This window comes from Phyllostomus discolor, chromosome 8, assembly GCF_004126475.2.
Source record: "Phyllostomus discolor isolate MPI-MPIP mPhyDis1 chromosome 8, mPhyDis1.pri.v3, whole genome shotgun sequence".
NCBI classification, from domain to species: Eukaryota; Metazoa; Chordata; class Mammalia; order Chiroptera; family Phyllostomidae; genus Phyllostomus; species Phyllostomus discolor.
In genome coordinates, this window is record NC_040910.2 from 111,294,207 (window position 1) to 111,314,442 (window position 20,236).

Below are 20,236 nucleotides of genomic sequence, written 5' to 3' on the forward strand. Positions count from 1 at the left end.
GTCTGCGGGCCCGGGGCGTGGAGGCGGCTAGACCAGGCCTCCTTGGTTTCGGTTTCCTTCGCTTCTGCTTGGTAGTGCCACGCAACCTATCCACGCAGCCCGCCCGGCCACGGGAGGGCGGCTTAGCGGGGCTTTCTCGGCTTCTTAACGACCCGAAGGGCTGTGCGGCCATCCGCCGCCGCACCCACGTGGCACAGTTGAGGGGGAAAAGGCGCAAAGTGGGTGGGGCTCGGTGTGTGGGGGGGGATCCAAATTGGAGAGCCAGGTCTCACCCGGCTGCAGAAAAGGAACGCTTTCCTCCACAGCCGAACACGCAGGGCGCAGGCCCTGACCTGGCTGGGGGGAAGGGGCGCGCCGGCCTGTCGCCCGTACCTGGCGATGCCGTTCTGGAACTCCTCGGTGGCCTGGTAGTAGATGGTGATGGCCACGCGGGCGTCGGTGTCAAAGGTGAACTCCACGTTGTAGTGGACTTTGGCCTTGCCGGCCTCTTCCCCAGGGGTCTTCACTTCCTCGGCGCACCTAGGGAACCCGGGAGACGGCGTTCGGCGCGTAGCAAGTCGCTATTTTAAAATTTATCTTTTTTTTTTTTAACTTATATTGTGGGCTTCTCTCCGTGACCCCGACCTCGGGCCTGCACCTCCCCTGGGGACGCCCGCAGAGGGCTCCACGGCGCTGCCTGCCGTGGGTGCGGGGTGCTTTCTGACATCCCACGGCGCTGCGGCTGACGTGCGCGCGCACCTGCCCGGCTGCGTTTTTAGTTTTCAGTGTGATCGTCATTACTGGGCACACCGTTTCAGACTCCCACGGCCAATATCCCGTCTTTCCACAGGCTTGTTGAGGTAGCTGCAAGATTCACTTTTCCCCTCAATAATTCTTTATTTGTTTGTTTTTTAAATGCATAAAGTAGAGCCGACAGTGACTCTTCCAGGAAAGGAACGTTCCCCACAAGCACAGGCTGTGCTGTGCAGTCTGACGGGCCCGACGCAGAGGGGCCGGATCTCAGTGGGCGCGGTCAGGCTCGCTGCCGGGCACCCCTGCTCTGAAGGTGGTCTCTAAGGGGCGTGGCTGCCCCTGCCCGCAGGAGGGCACCCGCCCCTGGCCCGAGCACCGGGGACTTACTTGACGAGCCTCAGCGTGTCCTTCCGAATGTTGATCAGGCTTCTCAGAGTCTTCACCGGCTCTTGGGGCGGGGGCGCAGCGTACGGAAACTGTCGGGGACAAAGCGGGAGAAGGCTGTGTGTTTACAGAGACCGGTGACTGTCCCTCGCCCGTACAGGGCTTCGCGGGTGACAAAGAACAGCCACTGGCTCTTGGGGCCGGGTAGGCAGGCGCCAGTCTCCCGACGACGGGAGGACAGTGACGTCTGACCTGTCAAGCGAGCTCGCTCAAGGTCACGGCTAGGAGAACTGAGATCTGAATTGGCATCGGAAGAGGGAGACTTCTCTACTTCCCCCCCATTCCATGCAGCTCACCCGAGTCAGCGTTCAGAATGTGGGTAACTAATACGGACGCCCACTGCAGTCCCAAATACCAACGACACACCGTGGCCGCGTTAGTCACGGAAGGCTTTTGCTTCTGACTTCGGACGGCGGGAGCCAGAGCAAGGTTCGCCCTTCAGTGAGGAAGCCACGTGGGGGCTTAGGAATTTTGGGGGGCTGTGAACGAAACAGCCAGCCCATGGTCAGAGAAAAACCCACGCTCCCTCAGCTGACCGTGGGCAGCAGCGACCTTTCACACGCCAGCCGAGGGCTCTTCCGGCGCCATCAGAGGTTTGGGGTTGTCCAGCGTGTACCTTACACGTTCACTCCTGGGGCTCTGAGTCAATGAGGTTGAGGACATAAGAAAGGAGAACCGGTAACAAATTCAACCGGGAATGGCTTTCGGAAGGTCAAGAATGATGTATCATGTTCCCAGTATCGTTCTGAAGGTTTGGGGGACGATAAACGATCTTTGCCTATAATTCAGGGAAATCCCAGGAGTCTGTGTGCTCCTTCGGGCATCTGTCTACCTCCTGGCACTGGCTGCAAGGGCTCCAGCTCTCGCGTCTCACCCCCATGTGACTTCCCTGGCGTCTGCTGAACGTGGCTCTTTTGCCGGGAAAACACAGCCTACAGCACCTCCGGTTTTCAGGCCTCGGCATGACCGCCGAGACTTCACCGGTATGGCTGCGGCCCTCAGGAAAATGCACCCAATCTAAATTGGCAGATGGGTGTCCAAACGACCCACTCTGTGGGCATCGAACAGCAACATTTCATTTTGTTCACTGATCCATCAAACTCGTATTCTTTTAAAATACATGCTAGTTGGTTTCTCTAATTACAAAGTATTACACATGCAAGTAGAAAACTTGAAAAAACACGACAAAGTGCAAAATCGGCCATCATGTCACCGCTCGGTGACACCACAGTTGACGCTGGGGAAGGTCTTCCCCGAGGCTGGGCCTCCGCCCCCTGCCGCCCCCCTGCCGCCCCCCTGCCGCCCCCACGCCCTCTCTGCATCTACACACCGGTTCCAACTGCGTGCCCTGTTTCGTAGCCTCTTTGTCCTTAGAAAGGCATGGCGAACATTTTTAAAATCTATAATTTGATGACACGACCACACACACTAGCAATAGGAACATATGTGCCTTAATCCGTTCCACGTTCTTCAATGTTTAACGTGCATTGGTTTTGCTTTTTTATTTTATTTTATTTTTCCGCTGCTGTAACTGTTGTGGAGAGTGCTTTGCTCCCACATTTCTGCACACTGGTGTGATTCCCTCCTTAGGACAAAATCCTGGATGTGGAGTTACTGGATCAAAGAGTAAGCATATTTTTGAGACCTTTGAAAATATTTTTGCCACGCTGTTCTCCAGAAAGCTGACTCCAATCTGCTCTCCCGCCAACAGCGTATCAGGAGGCTCTTACCCCGGCGAGCCGAAATCCCGGGTTACGCCGCATCTGTGGCCGATTTTCCACCCCCCACCCCTCCCCTGGGCTGTCACACTGAAGGAATTTAAAACAATTTTAAAATAAGCTTAAGTAAAAAGTAATTAGGCAGGAAAATCTGACACAAATGCTAGTCTATTCTAAAGCCAAAATAAATGACTTTGGGATTAAAATCTTTTTTTTTTTCTGGAGTAGCAAAGCTAATCATATACATTTGCACAGGTACTTGGGAGTGAGCCACAACTCCTCCTGAGTGAAAGAAAGGAAAGAAAAAAAGGAAAAAAGGGCCCTCCACACTCTCCAAAACAAGAAAAACAATCGGGAGGGCAGGATGGGGGTGGGGGCAAACAAAACCTGTGTTCTCAGCCTTCCCTTTACACTGTTGCCCAAGCCTTAACCCTCTGTCTTAAAGGCTCAGGCGCACACGGTTTGGTCCGCGAGGCCCGGAGCAGACCGCCTGCCTTCACTATGAAAAGGGAAATGGAATTCTAGAAGCTGCACTTAGGTGCCCTTCAGGGCTGCTGAGTTGACTCGCTCCAGAATGGTGTCCGGGAAATGGGAAGACACCCCACAAGCCCGTATGGAGCGGAGCCGGGAAGCCAGGATGGGCCCCAAGGCTCGGCGCCCCCTCCAGGTGTGGGCTGGGGGGCAGGCTGTGCGCGACAGGGAGGAGGCTGCTTCTTCCCCCGCCCCCGCCTGCGCGAGCCCCGGCGCTGGCACCCGGAGCAGCGACCCCCGCTGGTCTTCCCGGGCTGCGCTCCCCCGCTAAGGTGGTAAGACGTCTACTGAGTGCCCACTGTGGGCCAGGCTCCACGCTGGGCTCTTTAGATCTCTTTTTTGACTTGACTTTATGAAATTAGGGTAACATGCACGTAGCACAAAATTTTTCACCTTGACCATCAGAGGCACACCATCTGGTGGCATTAAGTACACCGGCGCGTCGTGCGCCCCTCGCCACCGCCCAGCTCCAGTCCAGATCCGCCCTTATTTAATGTCCCCCACAGGAACATGCGTGTCTGCTGTGGCCGCCGGGCTGTGGGCTCCGGGAGGACCGCCGGACACGCGGGAGAAACTCAAAGACATGCTGGTTCACCGGAGAGACGGCGGTCTTCAGCATTAACATCCCCGTTCTGCGTGTAAAGACGCGGAGACTCAAAAGACTCATGTCGTTGCCGAGGGTCCCAGCGCTCAGGAGCCGCAGCGTCAGGGTTTCCACCCAGAAGCCACGCCCCCTCCGTCGCAGCCGCTCCACCGGCTGTTCTGAGCCCGGGATGGTCTAGAAACGTGAGAGGGACGCGGAGGGCCTGATGGTCGCTGCGAAAGGCCCGGAAGCCTGCGCGGGTCCCTGGAGCTAGCCCGGACCCTCTGGGCGGCACCGTCTGCTCGGCGGCAGCACACGCGGCGGGGCACCGGGTGCCACGCTCCCCCAAACGTGAGCGGGAGAGCCTCAGGCCTCCTCAGGGAGGAGCTTCCCTGGAGCACGGCACGACAAAAGCCTCGTCTGTGCGCCCCAGCGCCACCTGCAGAAGACACAGGTGGACGTCCCAGGGGGGACAGTGTCAGAGGCCACCGCCGGCGGCCACAGCGGGAGCGGTCGCCGTCCGCCTTCCGCCTAAGATGCGTGCACGCGTGTCACCGATGGACGCAGAGGAGTCTCTCCCAAGCTGTTTTCAGAGGGCCGGGGCATCTGCCCATGCATTCCACACTCTCGCTGCGCCAGGCCCCGCCTGCGGTTCAGTGGGGGACCGGGAACACCCCCCCTAGTTCCGTTGCAGGGGGCAGAACTCGGGCGGCTTCCACCCGGTCGCCTGCACGCGGCACAGCGCCCCCCAGGGACAGGCCTGCAGCATTGGTGCTGAACGAGCCCAGATCTCAGAGTGACTTAAATCCCGAACGCCTCGAGCCCAGGATGGGAGGACAGCACGGGTTCAGCCAGATGAACTCCTAGGGGCCCTGGGGGTCTTGCCGGTGGAGGCTCTGCATGACACTGAGCGAATTTCTCTCTGGTCTTTACCACCCCGCCGCTGCCCGCGCCTTCATCAGTTTCCCTTCACGTGGGCCTCACATTGGCAAAGTGCCACCTGGTGACCAAACGTGGAACTGCCACTGTGTGTGTGAATTATACACACACTTATGCACGTATGTATATTATGAACCATAAATCCTAGATATTTTTTATTTGATCTTTATTGTATTTTCCCCACTACTGTTCAGTCCCCTTATAACTCCCTCCCCCCAGCAGTCACCACCCTGTTGTCCATGTCCACGCGTCCTTGTTCCTTCCTGCTCAGTCCCTCCACCGCCTAACCTCCCCCCATCCTACATATTTTCAAACCATTCTAATTTCAACTATTTTGTTAAACTACCTATACAAATGCACTCCCACTCTTGTAGAAAATATGGCCACAGTGCAAACGACACAGTAGGGTATCTTATGGGGCAATTCCTATAAGTCTATAAAAAGGACTAAAATCCACTCAAAAAAAATTCATTAAACAGCCTTTTTTTTTTTTTCCTGGCTGGTGTGGCTCAGTGGATTGAGCGCTGGCCTGAGAACCAAAGGGTCACCGGTTCAACTCCCAGTCAGGGCACATGCCTAGGTTGCGGGCCAGGTCCCCAGTAGGGGCCACATGAGAGCCAACCACACATTGATCTTTCTCTTCCTCTCTTTCCCCTCCTCTTCCCCTCTCTCTAAAAAGAAATAAATAAAAACCTTTAAAAAAAGAAATCCTTAAAAAAGTTTTTTGGAAAGTATATAATTTGCTGACATCTGCTATTTGTTTCCGGCCAGATCGTGTGCCTCTCGCACCTCCGATCGGGCCCCTAGGAGCCCCCCTCAAGGGGCGTCCGTGCCCTCTGACCCGCCCCAGCACTCTCCCAGCGCTCCCCTGCTGTCGGGCACCGCAGGGAGGCTCGGGGTCACTTTGGGTTCCTCCTGTCCTGTCCCTGAAGCGACTGTGCCTTGAGGAGCCCTGGTGGGTTCCTGAGACCCCGGACCGTCCTTTGCTCACTGGGCCTTGCTGAACATGTGGCCGGTTCCAGGGCTCACCATGAGAAACAGCGATGCACGAACATTTCTCGGAAGGAATCTTAATTTAATTGGGGGGGGGGGTGTGGGGAGGTTAAAAGAAAACCAATGAACACGCACCAATGCAGTTGTGACTTGGCGAACAGAAAGCCCCGAACGCCAAAACTCTGCTTCCAAAGAGGGAGAAAAATTATTTTAGACAATTTATAATTAGAACAGAAAGGCACTCATTTCCTACATTCGCAGACGCGTAGTGTTTGTGCCAAAGAACCAAACGAGAGTTCCTGGGCGGGATGAGATCTGGGTCATGTGAATAACTCATTTACAGCGCTACACCGCCCTTTCTTTTATAGACTTCAGGGTTTTTATATTTAAATTTCAGTTCCCTTTTATTTGGCGCCTGGTTATTTTCTCAGCTTTCTCTACTTCCTCTGTTCTCAGAAACGCGGTGTGTCCAAGACCTGCCGGTGGGTATTTTTAGACTGGCGACGCTTTAGAACCTTTTCTGAGATCCGTGCCGGGGGAGAACAGTTCGGCCTCGGCCTGAAGGCTGCAATGCGGGCACAAATCCGCCTCTCCCACCAGCTGCGGCCCCGGGGCCGGCTGCACCACGCCCGCCGAGGGCCGGAGCATCAGCGAGCTATATTTACAGCAGAAAAACCCCCTCTCGCTCATTTTCCATCCAGCCCTCGTGGGGAGTTAATCACCAGAGCAGAGCGGTGATCGCAGGGCTGACGAGACGCAAGACGTGCTTTCCACTCGAATCAAAGATGTGGGGGAGACACCGAGAGGGGGCCGCCAGGCGACCCTCACACAAGGCTGCTCGGTGTCCAGGTTCGGTGGCCAAAGGTTTGGACCAGGAAGGCGGTCTGTGTATGGTCTGCTCACAGCTCTGCCGGGTCCCCTGGCAGGGAGAACACGGGACGAATGGCGTGGCTACGCGACATCACTTCCAATGTTGACCCTTTCCAACATGACTGAATCCCCAGCACGAGTATGCCCAATGCACCAATTCCCCCTGTTCGCCTCAATCGGTGATAAGAAAGGAGACACCGGTCTGTTGCAGAATAAAGCGCCCATCATAAGATGGCACAGCTCTCGGCCCACGACCGAGGCAGACCCACTGCCCCCTGTCCTCACAGATTGGGGGGGGCACTGAGACCCGGCAACCCGCCGGGCACTGCTCTGACGCCAAGTGCACCTGTGGGGCCCTGCACACTGTTTCCATGACAAACGCGACCTACGGGGCTTGGGGTCCCTCACTGAGAGGGGTGCCTCCCAGCAGGACAAAACCCCCCCCAATCACACGGTGCCACTACAATAACAGTACCTTCCTCGAAACGAGCTGTGTTTCCATACAAAGGGTTTTGCCTACCACCAGCTAAGTTTAAGGAGAGTTAAAAGGGAAAAGAAGCGGAAACAGCCATCTGTTCCCTCCAGCTAATCAGCAAACACCACAAGCACGGGGACCCCCTTTCAGATGAGCACCCCGTCCTGGACGCCCGGCTTTGGGCTTGCATCTGCTTCGAGGTTCACAAATAAGAATCCACCCGTGTGGAAGATTTTCAGGTGCCTGGTACTGTGGCAGAGAACATGCCCAGAGAGGCCAGCACCATCTCAGTCAAACTAGGCATTTTAAAACATGCACCACACGCTGTTTGTTCCAAAGAGGCACAATGTAACTATTACGTTCCAGACGGGGAGTCTCAGAGACGAAAGTCAAACACCCGCCACACGTCCTGTGTCCCGTTCTGAGGCCAGCTGCAAGGCTCACTCACGTCACCGGCAGCTCTCTGGCCCTGGGCTCCATCCCCAGCCCCTCCCTGGCCTCCTACCTGAGACCTCTGCCTCCCTCCACGTCTGCCACCGACCGCCTCTCAGTCCATCCTTGCGAGTCTCCCTTCCTGAGCCACATCCTCCAGCTTCCCTGTTCTCCGCGGCCGCCTCTGAATGGCTCCCCTTCTTCTTACTGATTCCCTGCCCTGCCTGTGACGGAGACCCTGGGCTTCTGGTCGTCTTTCGGGGCTTGTCAGAGGTGACCCCAGGTCATGAAGGACAAACAGGTGCCTGAGCACTAACCTTCAGCTCTCTGAGACCAAACATACCCAAGTGCCAAGTTTAAACACGGTACAAAGCGAAGACGGCGCAGCAGCAGATAGTAACTCCCCAGGATGCATGTGCGGTCGGATCTCCTGATATTGATGGTGTGGCTCCTGGCCCTGTGATCTTAGCCTAGTGGTTGTGGCTCAGTGGATTGAGCACTGGCCTGCGAACCAAAGGGTCGCTGGTTCAATTCCCAGCCAGGGCTGCCAGTCAGGTCCCCAGCAGGGGGCGCATGAGAGGCAACCACACATTCTGTATCTTTCTCCCTCCCTTCTCCTCTCTCTCTAAAAAAAAAAAAAGAAAAGAAAGATTCTAGTTAATCAGGCAAGAAATGGTCAAGGTCACCACCACTGGCCTCTGTGCTTCCTCCACCCAGTCCAGGGAAGGTCTGTGGGATATGTAACTGGATATGTAACCGGTCCATCTCAGAACCAACACGGTCATGAAGAATAAGGGGGACCCGGGGAACTCACAGACCGGAGGAGGAGGCGGAGGAAACGGGGCAAAGGTAACGAGGGGTCTCGGATTAGATCCTGGAACGAAGCAGTGACAACAGTGGGAAAACTGGTGCCTTCCTAACAAGGTCTGCGGTTTCTTAAAGCAAAATGCATCCCGGCGAGTTTTCAGTGTGGACAGTGCACCGTGGCTATGGAAGGTGTCAGCGTGAGAGGAAGCCGGGTGAAGGGTGTGTGGGAATTCTCTACTATCCTTCTGCAAGGAGGAAGTAGGTTCTGGAAAAATAAGTTCAGCCAGGCAGATGCGGAGACGGACCGGCCAGCGGGGGACCTCCAGGGGGAAGGTGTAGGTCTCAGCTCTCGTGGGACTGCAGGCAGGGGGCCGGGCCCTAACAAGGCTCCACCTCCCTCCCTGTGAGACATGCTCAGCAACAGCCACCTTGTCGCCTGCACAGCAAAAGGCTTTGTCAGTCCAGGTCCAGTCAGGGACACAGAAAAGCCACACCAGTCGTCTTCATGGAGAGACTTGAACTTGAGGGACTGATTAAACGGGCATGGGAGGACTGAAACAACCACAAGTGGACCCAGGGTGGCAGAGGGTAACAGTGGGAAGCAGCCATCACCACGGGGGCTCGGGGTTATCTGATCCGAGAGACCCCACCCCCCACCCCCGAAGCTGGGACTCAAACCTCCAGCCTGCAGCCGCCTAGCGCCCCCTGTTGGCAGAGCCTGGCAGGGAGCCCCCGGCCTTGGAGAAAGGCGGCCGCTGCAGGCACAGCGGGGGCTGCACAGGGACCCCAAGTTCAGAGGGTGCTTTGGGGCAGGCAGACACCAGCTTCAGTGCTAACTGTGAAAGACGTCGAGTGTACACGCCACCCACTGGTACCAGCTTCTATCACAAGCGGCTATTGAGTTCCTAGGCTACCTGCCCGCTCCCCTCGCTTCCTGTTAAAACTGTTACAGTGTGGATCAGTCGAGGAGCCAGGCCTCCGGTGCTTACAGCAGTGAAAGTGTTAATGAACGGGAACAGAGCTGGGACCCTGCTCTAGTCTGTAACTGTAACACCTTCACTCATCAGCGCCGCCTTCCAGAGATAAGACCCGTTTCTGTAATAATTGGGGTGCCTGTGGCAAGGGGGTTCTAGGAAGTGAGGGAGTGTGCCGCTTCCTCGGAACCCGCCGTGAAGCTGCCCGACCCGCAGATCTCTGGCTTCTGCAGGCTTTTGTAGAACAGTTTCATGACACGTTAGGGCCACAGGCGTGTCTTTAAAGGCTGCAGAAGTTAACCAAATTTTTCTTTGAAATGCAATACCACTAAGTACAGTTTCCCGTAAGTGGGGCATGCAACAGGAAACGGAGACGAGTGTGCGCCCCGGGTTTCAGGGCGTTTCAGAGACATTTCGAGGAAATCCCTCCGGCGCTGGCCTCCGTTTCACCGGTGAATGCCACCGAGTCCTCTGTGCCCTCGTGTGTGAAGCAGTGCAGTGTGACAACAGACCAAAGGTTCCAGTGTTTAGTGGCATTCTCCAGGTCAGCAGCACGTGGCCACCAAGTTCCTCTCTCCGAGCTTCCGTGAGACCATCTACACTCCACTTGCTTCTTCCCCTATGTGTGTGTGTGTGTGTGTGTGTGTGTGCGCGCCTGATCTTCCCACGAGATTGTGAGCTTGAGGGCACTTCCACGTGACAGCCGCCTTTGTGTGGCCTGGCGAGACGAGGCCGGCGTGGCGGAAGGCGGGGGATGTGGGGGCGGGGCTGCAGGACGGACAGGCAGAGGAGCCCTACGACGGATCAGTGCAGCACACGCCTGCGGCGACCCTCCGGATTCTGAGCATTTGTCCCTCAGACTGAATGACAGGCTGGCACCATGAGCGCTCACAAGATAACTGCACAACAGCCTGCCGTGGGGTTTCCAGTCACGGGTTTGAGGAGGAGCGGGGGGTAGGGGGGGGGACCCTCTGGTCCTGCCAGGGAGCTGTGGGCAAGCCCAGAGAGGGGAAAGGAAGTGACGTAACAGAACTGGCGTGCCGGCAGGAGCTGCAGGGCCCTGGGCCTCAGCCTCCCCACCCGGACGGCGGGATCTGCAGCCCTGGTCCCCCTCGAGGGGCGGTAAAAAGCAAACAGAAAATGCCTGTACAATCATACAGACTCTGCAAACACAGGCGATGATTAGTGGTACACGCTTGCTGTTGGCGACACTGCCTTCCTTAAGGAATTCCACCTGAGCGCGGTTCTGAACACTCGGGCAAAGGACCGTGCATGTGACACAGCAGCAACCAGACAGGCATCTCTTATCTACGGGCACCAAAGCACTCAGCGTGAACTCGGCTGGGACTCAGCGGGACTCCCGAGAATCCCGCCCCCCAACACACACTCTATTGGAAGTTTTCCCCTCTGCCCCCCCTCTGCCCTGTACCCCCCTTCCCTCCAGCAACCCCCACTTACTTCATGGGTCATGCATAGAAGTTCTTTGGCTTTTCCATTTCTTAAACTGTTCTTAAGACTCCCCCCACCCTGTCTCTATTTTGTGCCTACCATTTAGCTTCCTAATCCCTGCACCTTTCCCCCCCATTTCTCCCCTTCCCCTCCCTGCTGATAACCCTCCATGTAACCTCCATTTTTGTGACTCCCTTCCTGTTCTAATTTGCTTCGTTTGTTTCTGGTTTTGTTTATGGAAGTTAACCTCTTGGGCGCAGCAGCCTCCCACGGAGACCCACGAACCCTCAGCTGGGTGAGAGAAGGCTCTCAGAGAGTCCCGGTTTACGGAAGATGCTGCTGGAGTCAAGTGGGAGTGAAGCGACGTCTCCAGCCTCCTGTCTGCCGTGACCCCGGTGGCCTAACACGCAGGCGCCGACGGGGCTTGGAGTGCAAAGCCAGGGTCCGGGAGGGGCCGGATCTGTCCTGCAGGGGGGGCCCTGCGCACCGCTGGCTGGGGCAGGGGATCCACGCCTCTGGCTGAGGGCCACCGAGCACCGTCACGCTGGCTGGCCTGCCAGCCCCACGGCCACACGCATATGGCGCTGTGGGCCTCTCGGTGGCACGTGCACGCACGGGGGCTCCTGGGGTTCCGTGGCCTGCCTGTGGCTCACCCCTTCTTCCCAAGAAACGTCCTTGTTCTCTTTTTCTTAAAGTCAATGTAATCTACAGCCAGTAAAGTTCGCTCTTTATAGCGTACAGTTGCATAAATTCCAACAAACACAAATAGCTACGGAACCAACACCGGAATCCCGGTACAGGGCGTCTCCGTCACCCCAAGCGTTCCTTCGCGCCCTCTGCAGTCCCGCCCCCACCGCCACCCCATCCCTGATGACTCCTGACCTGCTTCCTGTCCCGCTGGCTCCGCCCTCCCCAGAACGCCGAGGCCGGTCACACGCCTCACAGCGCTTAGACGAAACAGCCCAGGGCCTCCCCTGCTCGCAGACGCCACCACGCGCCCCAAGAGCCTCTGCGCACGCTGGGAGGAGCGCAGAACCCAGGGTGGGAGGGCTGCACAGGGTGGCACGAGTCCCCGTGGCCGGAGGTGACTCTGTCAGCTGCGCCCGACGCAGGACGTGTCCCAGGGAGGCATGAAACCGCTCTTTCCATCCACAGAGACCTGTTTTGCTTTGTTTCATTCATTCATTCATTCATTTTAAATGGAATTTATTGAGGTGACAATGGTTAATAAAATTATCTAGGTTTCAGGGGGCCATTCTATAATGCATCACCTGTATACCGTGTTGTGTGTTCCTCACCCCAAGTCAGGTCTCCTTCCGTCCCCACTGATGCCCCCTTCCCGGTGTCCTGCCTCCCGCCAGCCCCAAGGGCCCCCTATTTTAAACTGTGCCTTTATATAAGTACCCGCTTCCCTCTCTCCTGACGGCATTGCACCAGACACGGCCAGATTTCCTTCCAGGTCAGGTGAAATTTCGGTGTTAAAAGGAAACATGAATTACCGTGGCTAGGACTGATCACAGGCTCATAAGAAAACTCTGTTTAACTAAAAAGCTTGAGTTTAATAGAATGTTCTCCCTCCTGTCAGGTTGGGCTTGACCTCACACTGAGCTATCCTGTGCCCAGCAAAACACTGAAGCTTCGCTGAATTGCGCCGGAACCCCTAAAGCGCCCGCTGCGCGGGGCCCGGGCAGGCACACCGGGAAGCCCAAGCGGCTCCGGACGCGCAGAGGGGCGGTTCCGAGCCTCGCGCGCGCCTCCCGGGCGCGGGGACGGCGGTCACCTTCTAGCACAACGCAGGTCACATTGCAGCCATTTCAAAAACATGTGTAGATGTTTCCAGAAGGAAAACTCTCGTAGCGGCAATACCAAAGCTGAAATCACACTGCTTATTCAATCCCTTTGTACTCTACGTAGTAAGTTCTTTACACAAGTCATCGGGAAACGGAGAATTAATTCTGTGCAGCCACCAGAATGGCTAAAGTAAAAAAGACGGAAAGTAGTAGGTGCTGGGGACTCCACGGCCGGTTGGTGGGAGGGACACTGGCACCAGCGCTTTTGAAGAACCGGCCAGCGGCCCGTCCTCCTCTGCCTCTCCCGGGCGGACCCCAACAGGGGCGCACGCACACGCTCACCCACAGACGTGTAACAGGCCGGTCACGGCCGCGCTCTGGGTCACGGCGAGAGCGCTCCGAACGGCAGAACGCCGATGCCACACAGGACGGGGGACGGGGCGGGCTGCAGCGCGCTCGTCCGCGGGACGCACGCCGCACAGGGGGGCGGGGGAGGACGGCCGCCGCGCGCACGGAGACGGACGTCTCGCCGACGCTGAGTTCAGGAACCAGGCCCGGCCGGGCGCGCGCAGTTCACGGTTCCGCTTGCGTCCCGCGCGAAGCAGGAAAGAACTCAGGCTCCTGGTCACCTCAGGTCAGAGGTAGTGAGGGGAGGGGGGTTCGAGGGGAGCTCCCGGGGGTGCTGGCTGTGGCCTGTATCCCGATCCGGGTGCTTGTCCCTGAGTGCGTGTCCACTTTGTCAGAATCCGCTACACACGTGTGCTTTGCTGGCTTTCGATGTATCAGCTACAGCTCAATAAACGAGTTTAAAAGTGGACAAGCCAGCCCCATGTAAGCGAATCTAGAACGATCTCCGGGACACACTGTTCGAGTAACGAGCAGGGGCAGAAGCGCCGATGGGGTGCGCAGTGACGTGGGGACTCCTCCCACCGCGGAGCACGCTGGCCACACCCAGCCCGTCCAGGGTCCTTTTCGGTGGCTCCCCCGCGGGGAAATGAGGAACCAGAGCCACCTGGTCCCTGCCAGTGGCTGAGTCCTGCTTCTTCATACCGCCACCAGACAGCCGACAGCCAGTGACTCACGGATGGGGTGCACCGCAGGCTGGCCCCTTGCCTCACCATGGGGTGACTCTGTACAGGCTGTACCCAAAAGCTTTCCCCAGGGGCCAGGGTGACTGGTCTGGGCCAAGACCATGCTGTTGCTTAGTGCTGCCCCTGACCCCCGTCTGACCCCCAACACCCGCTCCCCCGGGGCAGCGCCCCTGCCGCAGGGAGCTTTCTCCAATGTGCTTTCCCCAGAGACCGACCTAAAGCAGCTGGTGCCAGAAGTCGTCTAAGGAAGCGGTGGAATGCGGGGGGTGGGTGGTCCGCAGCCACAGGGCAGTGAGGACCACCACTGGGTGTGGCCCCTGGCCCGCTGCAGTGGTGTGACGCGGGGCAGGTGTGCAGTCCCTGGTACAGCAGGCCCGGGACCAACGGTCCCACTCAGGACTGCAATGGGCTCACTGAACATGGAAAAAGACCATCTCAGATGCACTACCGACCATTTAAAGCTAGGCGGCCGGCTGGTCGACCTCCCCTGGGAACGCTCACTGGAAGGAGCGGCAGCACTAAAACTCTTGGCCCCGGCAAGGCTCCGAAGCCAAAGTCGGGGGAAGCAGGGGTGGGGAGGGGGTGCACGCTGCGGCTGGAGGTAGGGCGTCTGTGCCGTTACCTGGGAACCACAAACCCAGAGTCCCTGGGCTTACAAGGTGGGCGACCCCTTCTCCCTGTAAGACAGAGGGACCCCCGCCCCTTGCTCAAAGACCATGCCGCCGTCTCAGACAAGTGCTTACAAAACAGCGCCCTCCAGAGGCCCCCTGCCCCGTCTTCCCTCCTGCCCACCAGACCGAACTGGGGGTCGAATCTTTGCATCGCTGCCTGGGGGCCTGCCGGGCCTGCCCGGAGAGGAGTGGGTATCACAACAGCCAGAGCGCCTCGGGCCCAGGCTGACACACACACTGGCGGGGACGGGCGGTGCGTGCGGGCTGGAACGTGAGGCTGAAGGAGAAAGAGCCTGTTGCAATGGGGACATCCTCTCGTGACACAGAGTGAACACCAGGGCAAGGGTGCTGGGTCTAGCACCTGCTGGGGGAGGGGGCCTCTTGGGAGCTTGGAAAAGCCACGGACCACACTAACTGTCCCCAGCCGCTTTGGAAGAAGAGATCAGCTTAGAGGAGCAGGCGTGGCTCGGCCACAAGCCACAGGAGAACCCAGTAGCTGGCCACATCCTTTGCGGAGGGGGGGGTGAACCTGTGGCCTCTGGTGACCAGAGCCTGGACGCTGCCGCTCGCGCCGGCTGCCAGCACGGCGCTGCCTCGGGGATGGAGCCGCCCTCTTCATCCATCCCTCCTGCTCCCCGAGAGCAGACTCCCGTCAGCCCCCTCCGGGCAGCTGGCGCTCCTTTATCTGTCCTCACGCCCTCCAGTCTCCGCTTTCTCCGCTGGAGTCAGTCTGAGTGATCTTTCGCGCTGGGTATCACGTGATTGCCAGGTTCACACCCAGCAGCGGCGTCCCGCACCCACAGGGTGAAAGCCCACACCTAGGCCTGGCCCCACGGCCCCAGCTCTGGACCCCCCAGCCCCCAGACCCGCTAGAGTCTCCAGGTTCTAGGACGGGTTCCCTCGGGCAGGGACTGCCTTTTATCTGTCTTCACATCTCTAGGGTGCAAATCAGCCCGGAGTAGCGCAGGTGTTCGGTAAAATGAAGGGATGATTGAATGAGCCCATCGATCCACCGTGTGCGTAATGGGGGGAGGGGGTGATCCACGGTGGGCGTGGCCTAGTGATGAGGAAAGGAAACGGTCTTTCCCACTCCCGCAGAAACCAAATTAAGGTAAGAACAAAGTAGAAACCATTTCCTCCTCCTCCTCCTCTACTTCCTTCTCCCAGCGCGGAGTTTTATAATCCGAAATGGCTCTGAAATTCGTAAATGGAGAAGGGAACGCGCCAGGTGAACAGGGACGGAGAGCCTGCTCCTGCTGCTCAGTGCCCCCCAGCCGAGCTTCTTCCCCAGAGACTTTCTTTCCGCATCGTTTCAGGCTACACCGCAACCCCTTCCTCTCACTTTAGTCCCCAAAGCTACACCCCAGGCAGGTGTGCGCCTCGGGTCTCACGGCCACGCCGTGGGTCCACACACACGTTCTGCTCACTCACCTCAACCAGCGCAGTGTCTGTGGCTAAAGAAAGGGGAGGAGAGAGCTCAGCTCATGCTTTTTGTACAAAATGAAAAAAAAAAAGGATCTAGGCAGTAGTTTCTAATTATCTTCCCCAAGATACTTAACTGCAAAGGGAAAGATGGTCGCCACCGAAATTCAGCCCCTGTGAATTCTATCTCAGTAAGGCTGTTACTTAACCCAGGAGCACCGCTGGGATGGCGGGGGCATGGGAGGACCGCTGGGGTGCTGGCGTGTTCCATCTTGATCTGGGTGTGGTTACCAGGGTGCCTGTTCACAGCTTCTTAAAAATGCAGATATATGGTGTAGGTACTTACAGATGAATATTTGGTCATTCAAAATTAAGAAGTAAAAAGAGAAAAAGCAAGAGAAGGAAAACTAAAAGCAACATAAAAATACAGATGAACGTAAAGCAGTTGTTTCCTGTTTTCCAAAGAGAATGTTAAAAAGGAGGGGACAGTTCATCTCTTGGGGCAGGCCTTCTCGGCCCGGGGCTGGGGGCTGGGGTCTGAGGTGTAGCTTCACCAGCCTCCGTCCTCCAGCTGGCGGTCCCCTGGGGACCCTTATCCCTCTGACGGGCCACCGACTGCAGACACCCAACTCCTCCACAAAACCGAGGTGTCAGGGTAGAGAACCCTCAGAACGGGAGCCACATAAAAATCCTCTGTGCGGGGGCGGCCAGGTGGCAAACGCCCAGACCCAGCTGGCTTCTCAAGGCTGTCTTTCTCATGCTGTAACTTGTTTTCCAAGGGTGTGGCGAACTTTACAGTTACTGTGAGGTCTCCTACGTTATGCTCTTATCTACCGAACAAAAGAAGCTATGCTGCTCTCAGGTAACCGGCTTTTCCATGTTATCTCGGGAATCAAGAAACAGTTAAAACTGCCCTGACTGGTGTGGCTCAGTGGGTTGAGCACCGACCTGCAAACTGCAAGGTCGCCAGTTCGATTCCCAGTCAGGGCACGTGCCCAGGTTGTGGGCCAAGTCCCCTGTTGGGGGCATGGGAGAGGCAACCATGCATCACACATTGATGTTTCTCTCTCTTTCTACTCTTTCCCCTCTCTCTAAAAAAGTAAATAAAATCTTTAAAAAAAGAAACAGTTGAAATTAACTCTTGAATAAAACCTACAACTTGGTTATGTGGAAATATGACTATGATATTGTCTCCATGCTGCAAAAAGAGTCTTTGTTTACAAACTCAGTATTTATTCCCTAAGTGGACCAAAGCAACTTTCCCTAGAAGAAAGCATTTGAAATAATTTATTCTTTCTTATCAAGGATAAAAAGTAACACAGATGGAATAAGGGTTTTTATTTTAATTTTTAAAAATATGTTTATTGATTTTAGAGAGAGAGGAAGGGAGGCAGAGAGAGAGAAACATGGATTGGTCGCCCCCATATGTGCCCCAACTGAAGATTGAACCCACAACACAGGTTTGTGCCCTGGCTGGGAATCGAATCCCCAACTTCCTGGAGTACTAGGCGTACTTGGTGTATCGTGCAGATACACCAAGGTTGTGGGTTCGATCCCTGGTCAGGGCACGTGTACAAATCAACTAATGAATGCATCAACAAGTGGAACAACAAATCAGTCTCTTTCTCTCCCTCCCCCCTTCCTCTTGCTTTAAACATCAATAAATAAAAAATACTATTTTTAAAAATGGAAGGGAATTCTGACTCACGCTACAACAGGAATGAACTTGAGGACACTACGCTAAGTGAGAGAGCCACACACAGAAAGACCAAGACCAAGAACTCCCCTCAGGCGAGGCACCCAGACTGACACTCACAGAGACAGGAAGCAGGAGGGCGGTTCCCGGGGAGGGGGTGGGGGTGGGGAGGAAAACGGGGACCAAACGCCCAGTGGGTACAGGACCCTTTTACAGGGTGGAAAGAGCTCTGGATGCTGGATGCACAGCGACGCGGACGCACTGAGCACCACGAACGTACACTTAAAATGGCTAAGAGGTCCCGTTTCAGCTGACGTGTCTTTTGTCACAATTAAAGAAAAAGACAACCTGAAGGTAAAAGGCTGAGAAGACCACGCACTTAACCAAGCAGGGAGGTCAGTCTGGGCGGAGCCTACAAGCAGGGAGACGTGGGTAGTAAAAACGCTGTTTTATTTTTTTTAAGATTTTATTTATTTATTTTTTAGAGAGGGAAGGGAGGGAGAAAGAGAGAGAGAGAAACATCAATGTGTGGTTGCTGGGGGCCTGGCATGCAACCCAGGCATGTACCCTGACTGGGATTCGAACCTGCGACACTTTGGTTTGCAGCCCAAGTTCAATCCACTGAGCTATGCCAGCCAGGGCAAAAAAACCGCTGTTTTAAAACCCTTGAGCAGAACCGTCTGCAAAGTCCTAAACCACCTAGGAAGCAAGCATTCTCATCCCTTGCTCGGCCCTTCCACCGTCGGGGTTCCCTTTCACTCCCGCCTCGCTCCGCAGTGGGCACGGCCACTCCGAGCCCAGGGCTCCGGGAGGAGGAGCCTCGCTCCGTCCCTCCTCCCGCGGCCCTCACTCTGACTTCCGGTCCTTCTCCGCCGCCTCCGCCCAATTCCCGCCCCCACCCGGCCGGCCACGCCCTTCCTGCCTGGGCGCTGTAAAAATGACACCTGTTATTTTAGGAACTACCTTCATTTTCCTACGTCTATATACTCGCCTAGACATCCTTCCTTCCTCTGCTCGGCAGCTGTCCCGTCTCTACATTTTAAGAAAGTGTCAGTGCTTTAAATTACAAAATGAAAACGTGTTCAGCAAGGAAAACTGACACGACATACGGAAGAATTCGACGATGCACGCAAGAGCTACCGCTGTGTGTCCTTTCACGCACCTACCAATGCCAACGCGTGTACGTACACAGAAGCTGCCACCCACTGCTACACCCGTCACACATGAACTTGGACTCTGTATATAGCAGCTTGCTTTCTTCCGTAAGCGACGGAGTTGCGGGTGCATTTGCATCTCAGTGGATACAGATCTAGCTTATTTTGGCTGAATACCAGTTCATAGCTGGGTTTACTGTACAAGAGGGAGGACTCAAAAAAAAAAAACAACGGATTTGCAAAAAATTGTGTGCTTATTCTCACATGTTCAAACTTCGGTCACCATCCAAGTCCTCTCCGTCGGCTGCAACACACCTGTCGAGACGGTTTTTCCGCCACTCAGAACAGTTTTTGAACTCATCGGTTTTGTTGCCTTTCAGTGCTTCTGTTGTTTTTTGGTTTCACCACTTCCACATCCGCAAAACATTTCCCTTCGAGGAATTTTTTCATCCGGAGAAACAAACATAAGTCACTTGGGGTGAGATGGGGTGAATAGGGAGGGTGGGGTGCGGGGGTCACACCGTTTTTGGTCAAAAACTGCCGAACACTCAGTGCGGTGTGGGCAGGTGCGCTCGTGAATCACCCGTCGTGAAATGGGCAAACGTGTTCAAAGAGTCTTCCAAATAAATTCACCGAGGCCGAACGCAGCCTCTCACAACCACGCCGGCCGGCGCACTGATGCAGATGAGAACACTCAGCTGCCGGGGGAAGCCTGTGCTGCAAGGAGCCCGCCTCCAGGAGATAACTCTGGTTTGTTTTTTTGTTGGGTCCCCCCTTGTAATGTACCTAACACTTCCCGTCTGATGTATGCAAAGCCCACCCAATCCTAAATTCACGAAGCCTCTAAATAACAGAGATTTTAGCAGCAATTCACCTATAAAATAAGATCACACACAATACAGACGCAAAAAAAAAAGCAGCCCCAGCTCTTCCGCCAGCCAGGACAGGGAGGGGCGGCCTCTCTTTAACAATTGATGACTGTGCTGTCCGCACACGATGACCTGACCCCCCCCTGCCCCGCACGGGGGCCGGAGCACCGAGACCAGCAGAAGCCCTGTTCACCACTGGGGACTGTTACTCAAAAACCAGCGAGCCCTCTCTCCACCCAGAACCACCAGCAGCTGCAGAAACCGCCGCCCTGGAAGGCTGGCGAGTCTCCCTACCACTGCTCCAGGCTTCTGGCTACGGGGCGATATCAAGGCGCTTTTTCAAGCGGGGCAGTCCTCTGAAGGCAGGCTCCCCTCCCTGAGCAGCTGGGTGATTTGAGAGCCTGAGCGACGACAGACTTGCCACGGTTGCCATGAGTTTAACACTGAGATGCAAAAAAACCCTTGAAATCTCGGTTCCAACCTCTCCTCGACCATCCAGCTGTGCGGAAGGGCGAAGCCAGCCCCACTTGCTACCGTGGCACCTTTGCTGAGCAGGCCTACGACCTCGTGAAACGTGGCTGCCATTGTACTCTTCC

At 56.1% G+C, this 20,236-nt stretch overlaps 1 protein-coding gene across 3 annotated transcripts in view; it reads right to left on the reverse strand.

The window, feature by feature from the left end:
• RNF157 (ring finger protein 157) overlaps positions 1-20,236 on the reverse strand; it is a 62,696-nt gene that overhangs the window by 21,348 nt on the left and 21,112 nt on the right. For all 3 annotated transcript variants that reach the window (XM_036034155.1, XM_028519457.2, XM_036034156.1), the window contains exons 3-4: positions 1,120-1,208; positions 373-519 (exon numbers count right to left, since the gene is read on the reverse strand). In XM_036034155.1, the coding sequence (XP_035890048.1) occupies positions 373-519; positions 1,120-1,208 (236 nt within the window). The remainder of the gene's footprint in view (positions 1-372; positions 520-1,119; positions 1,209-20,236) is intronic.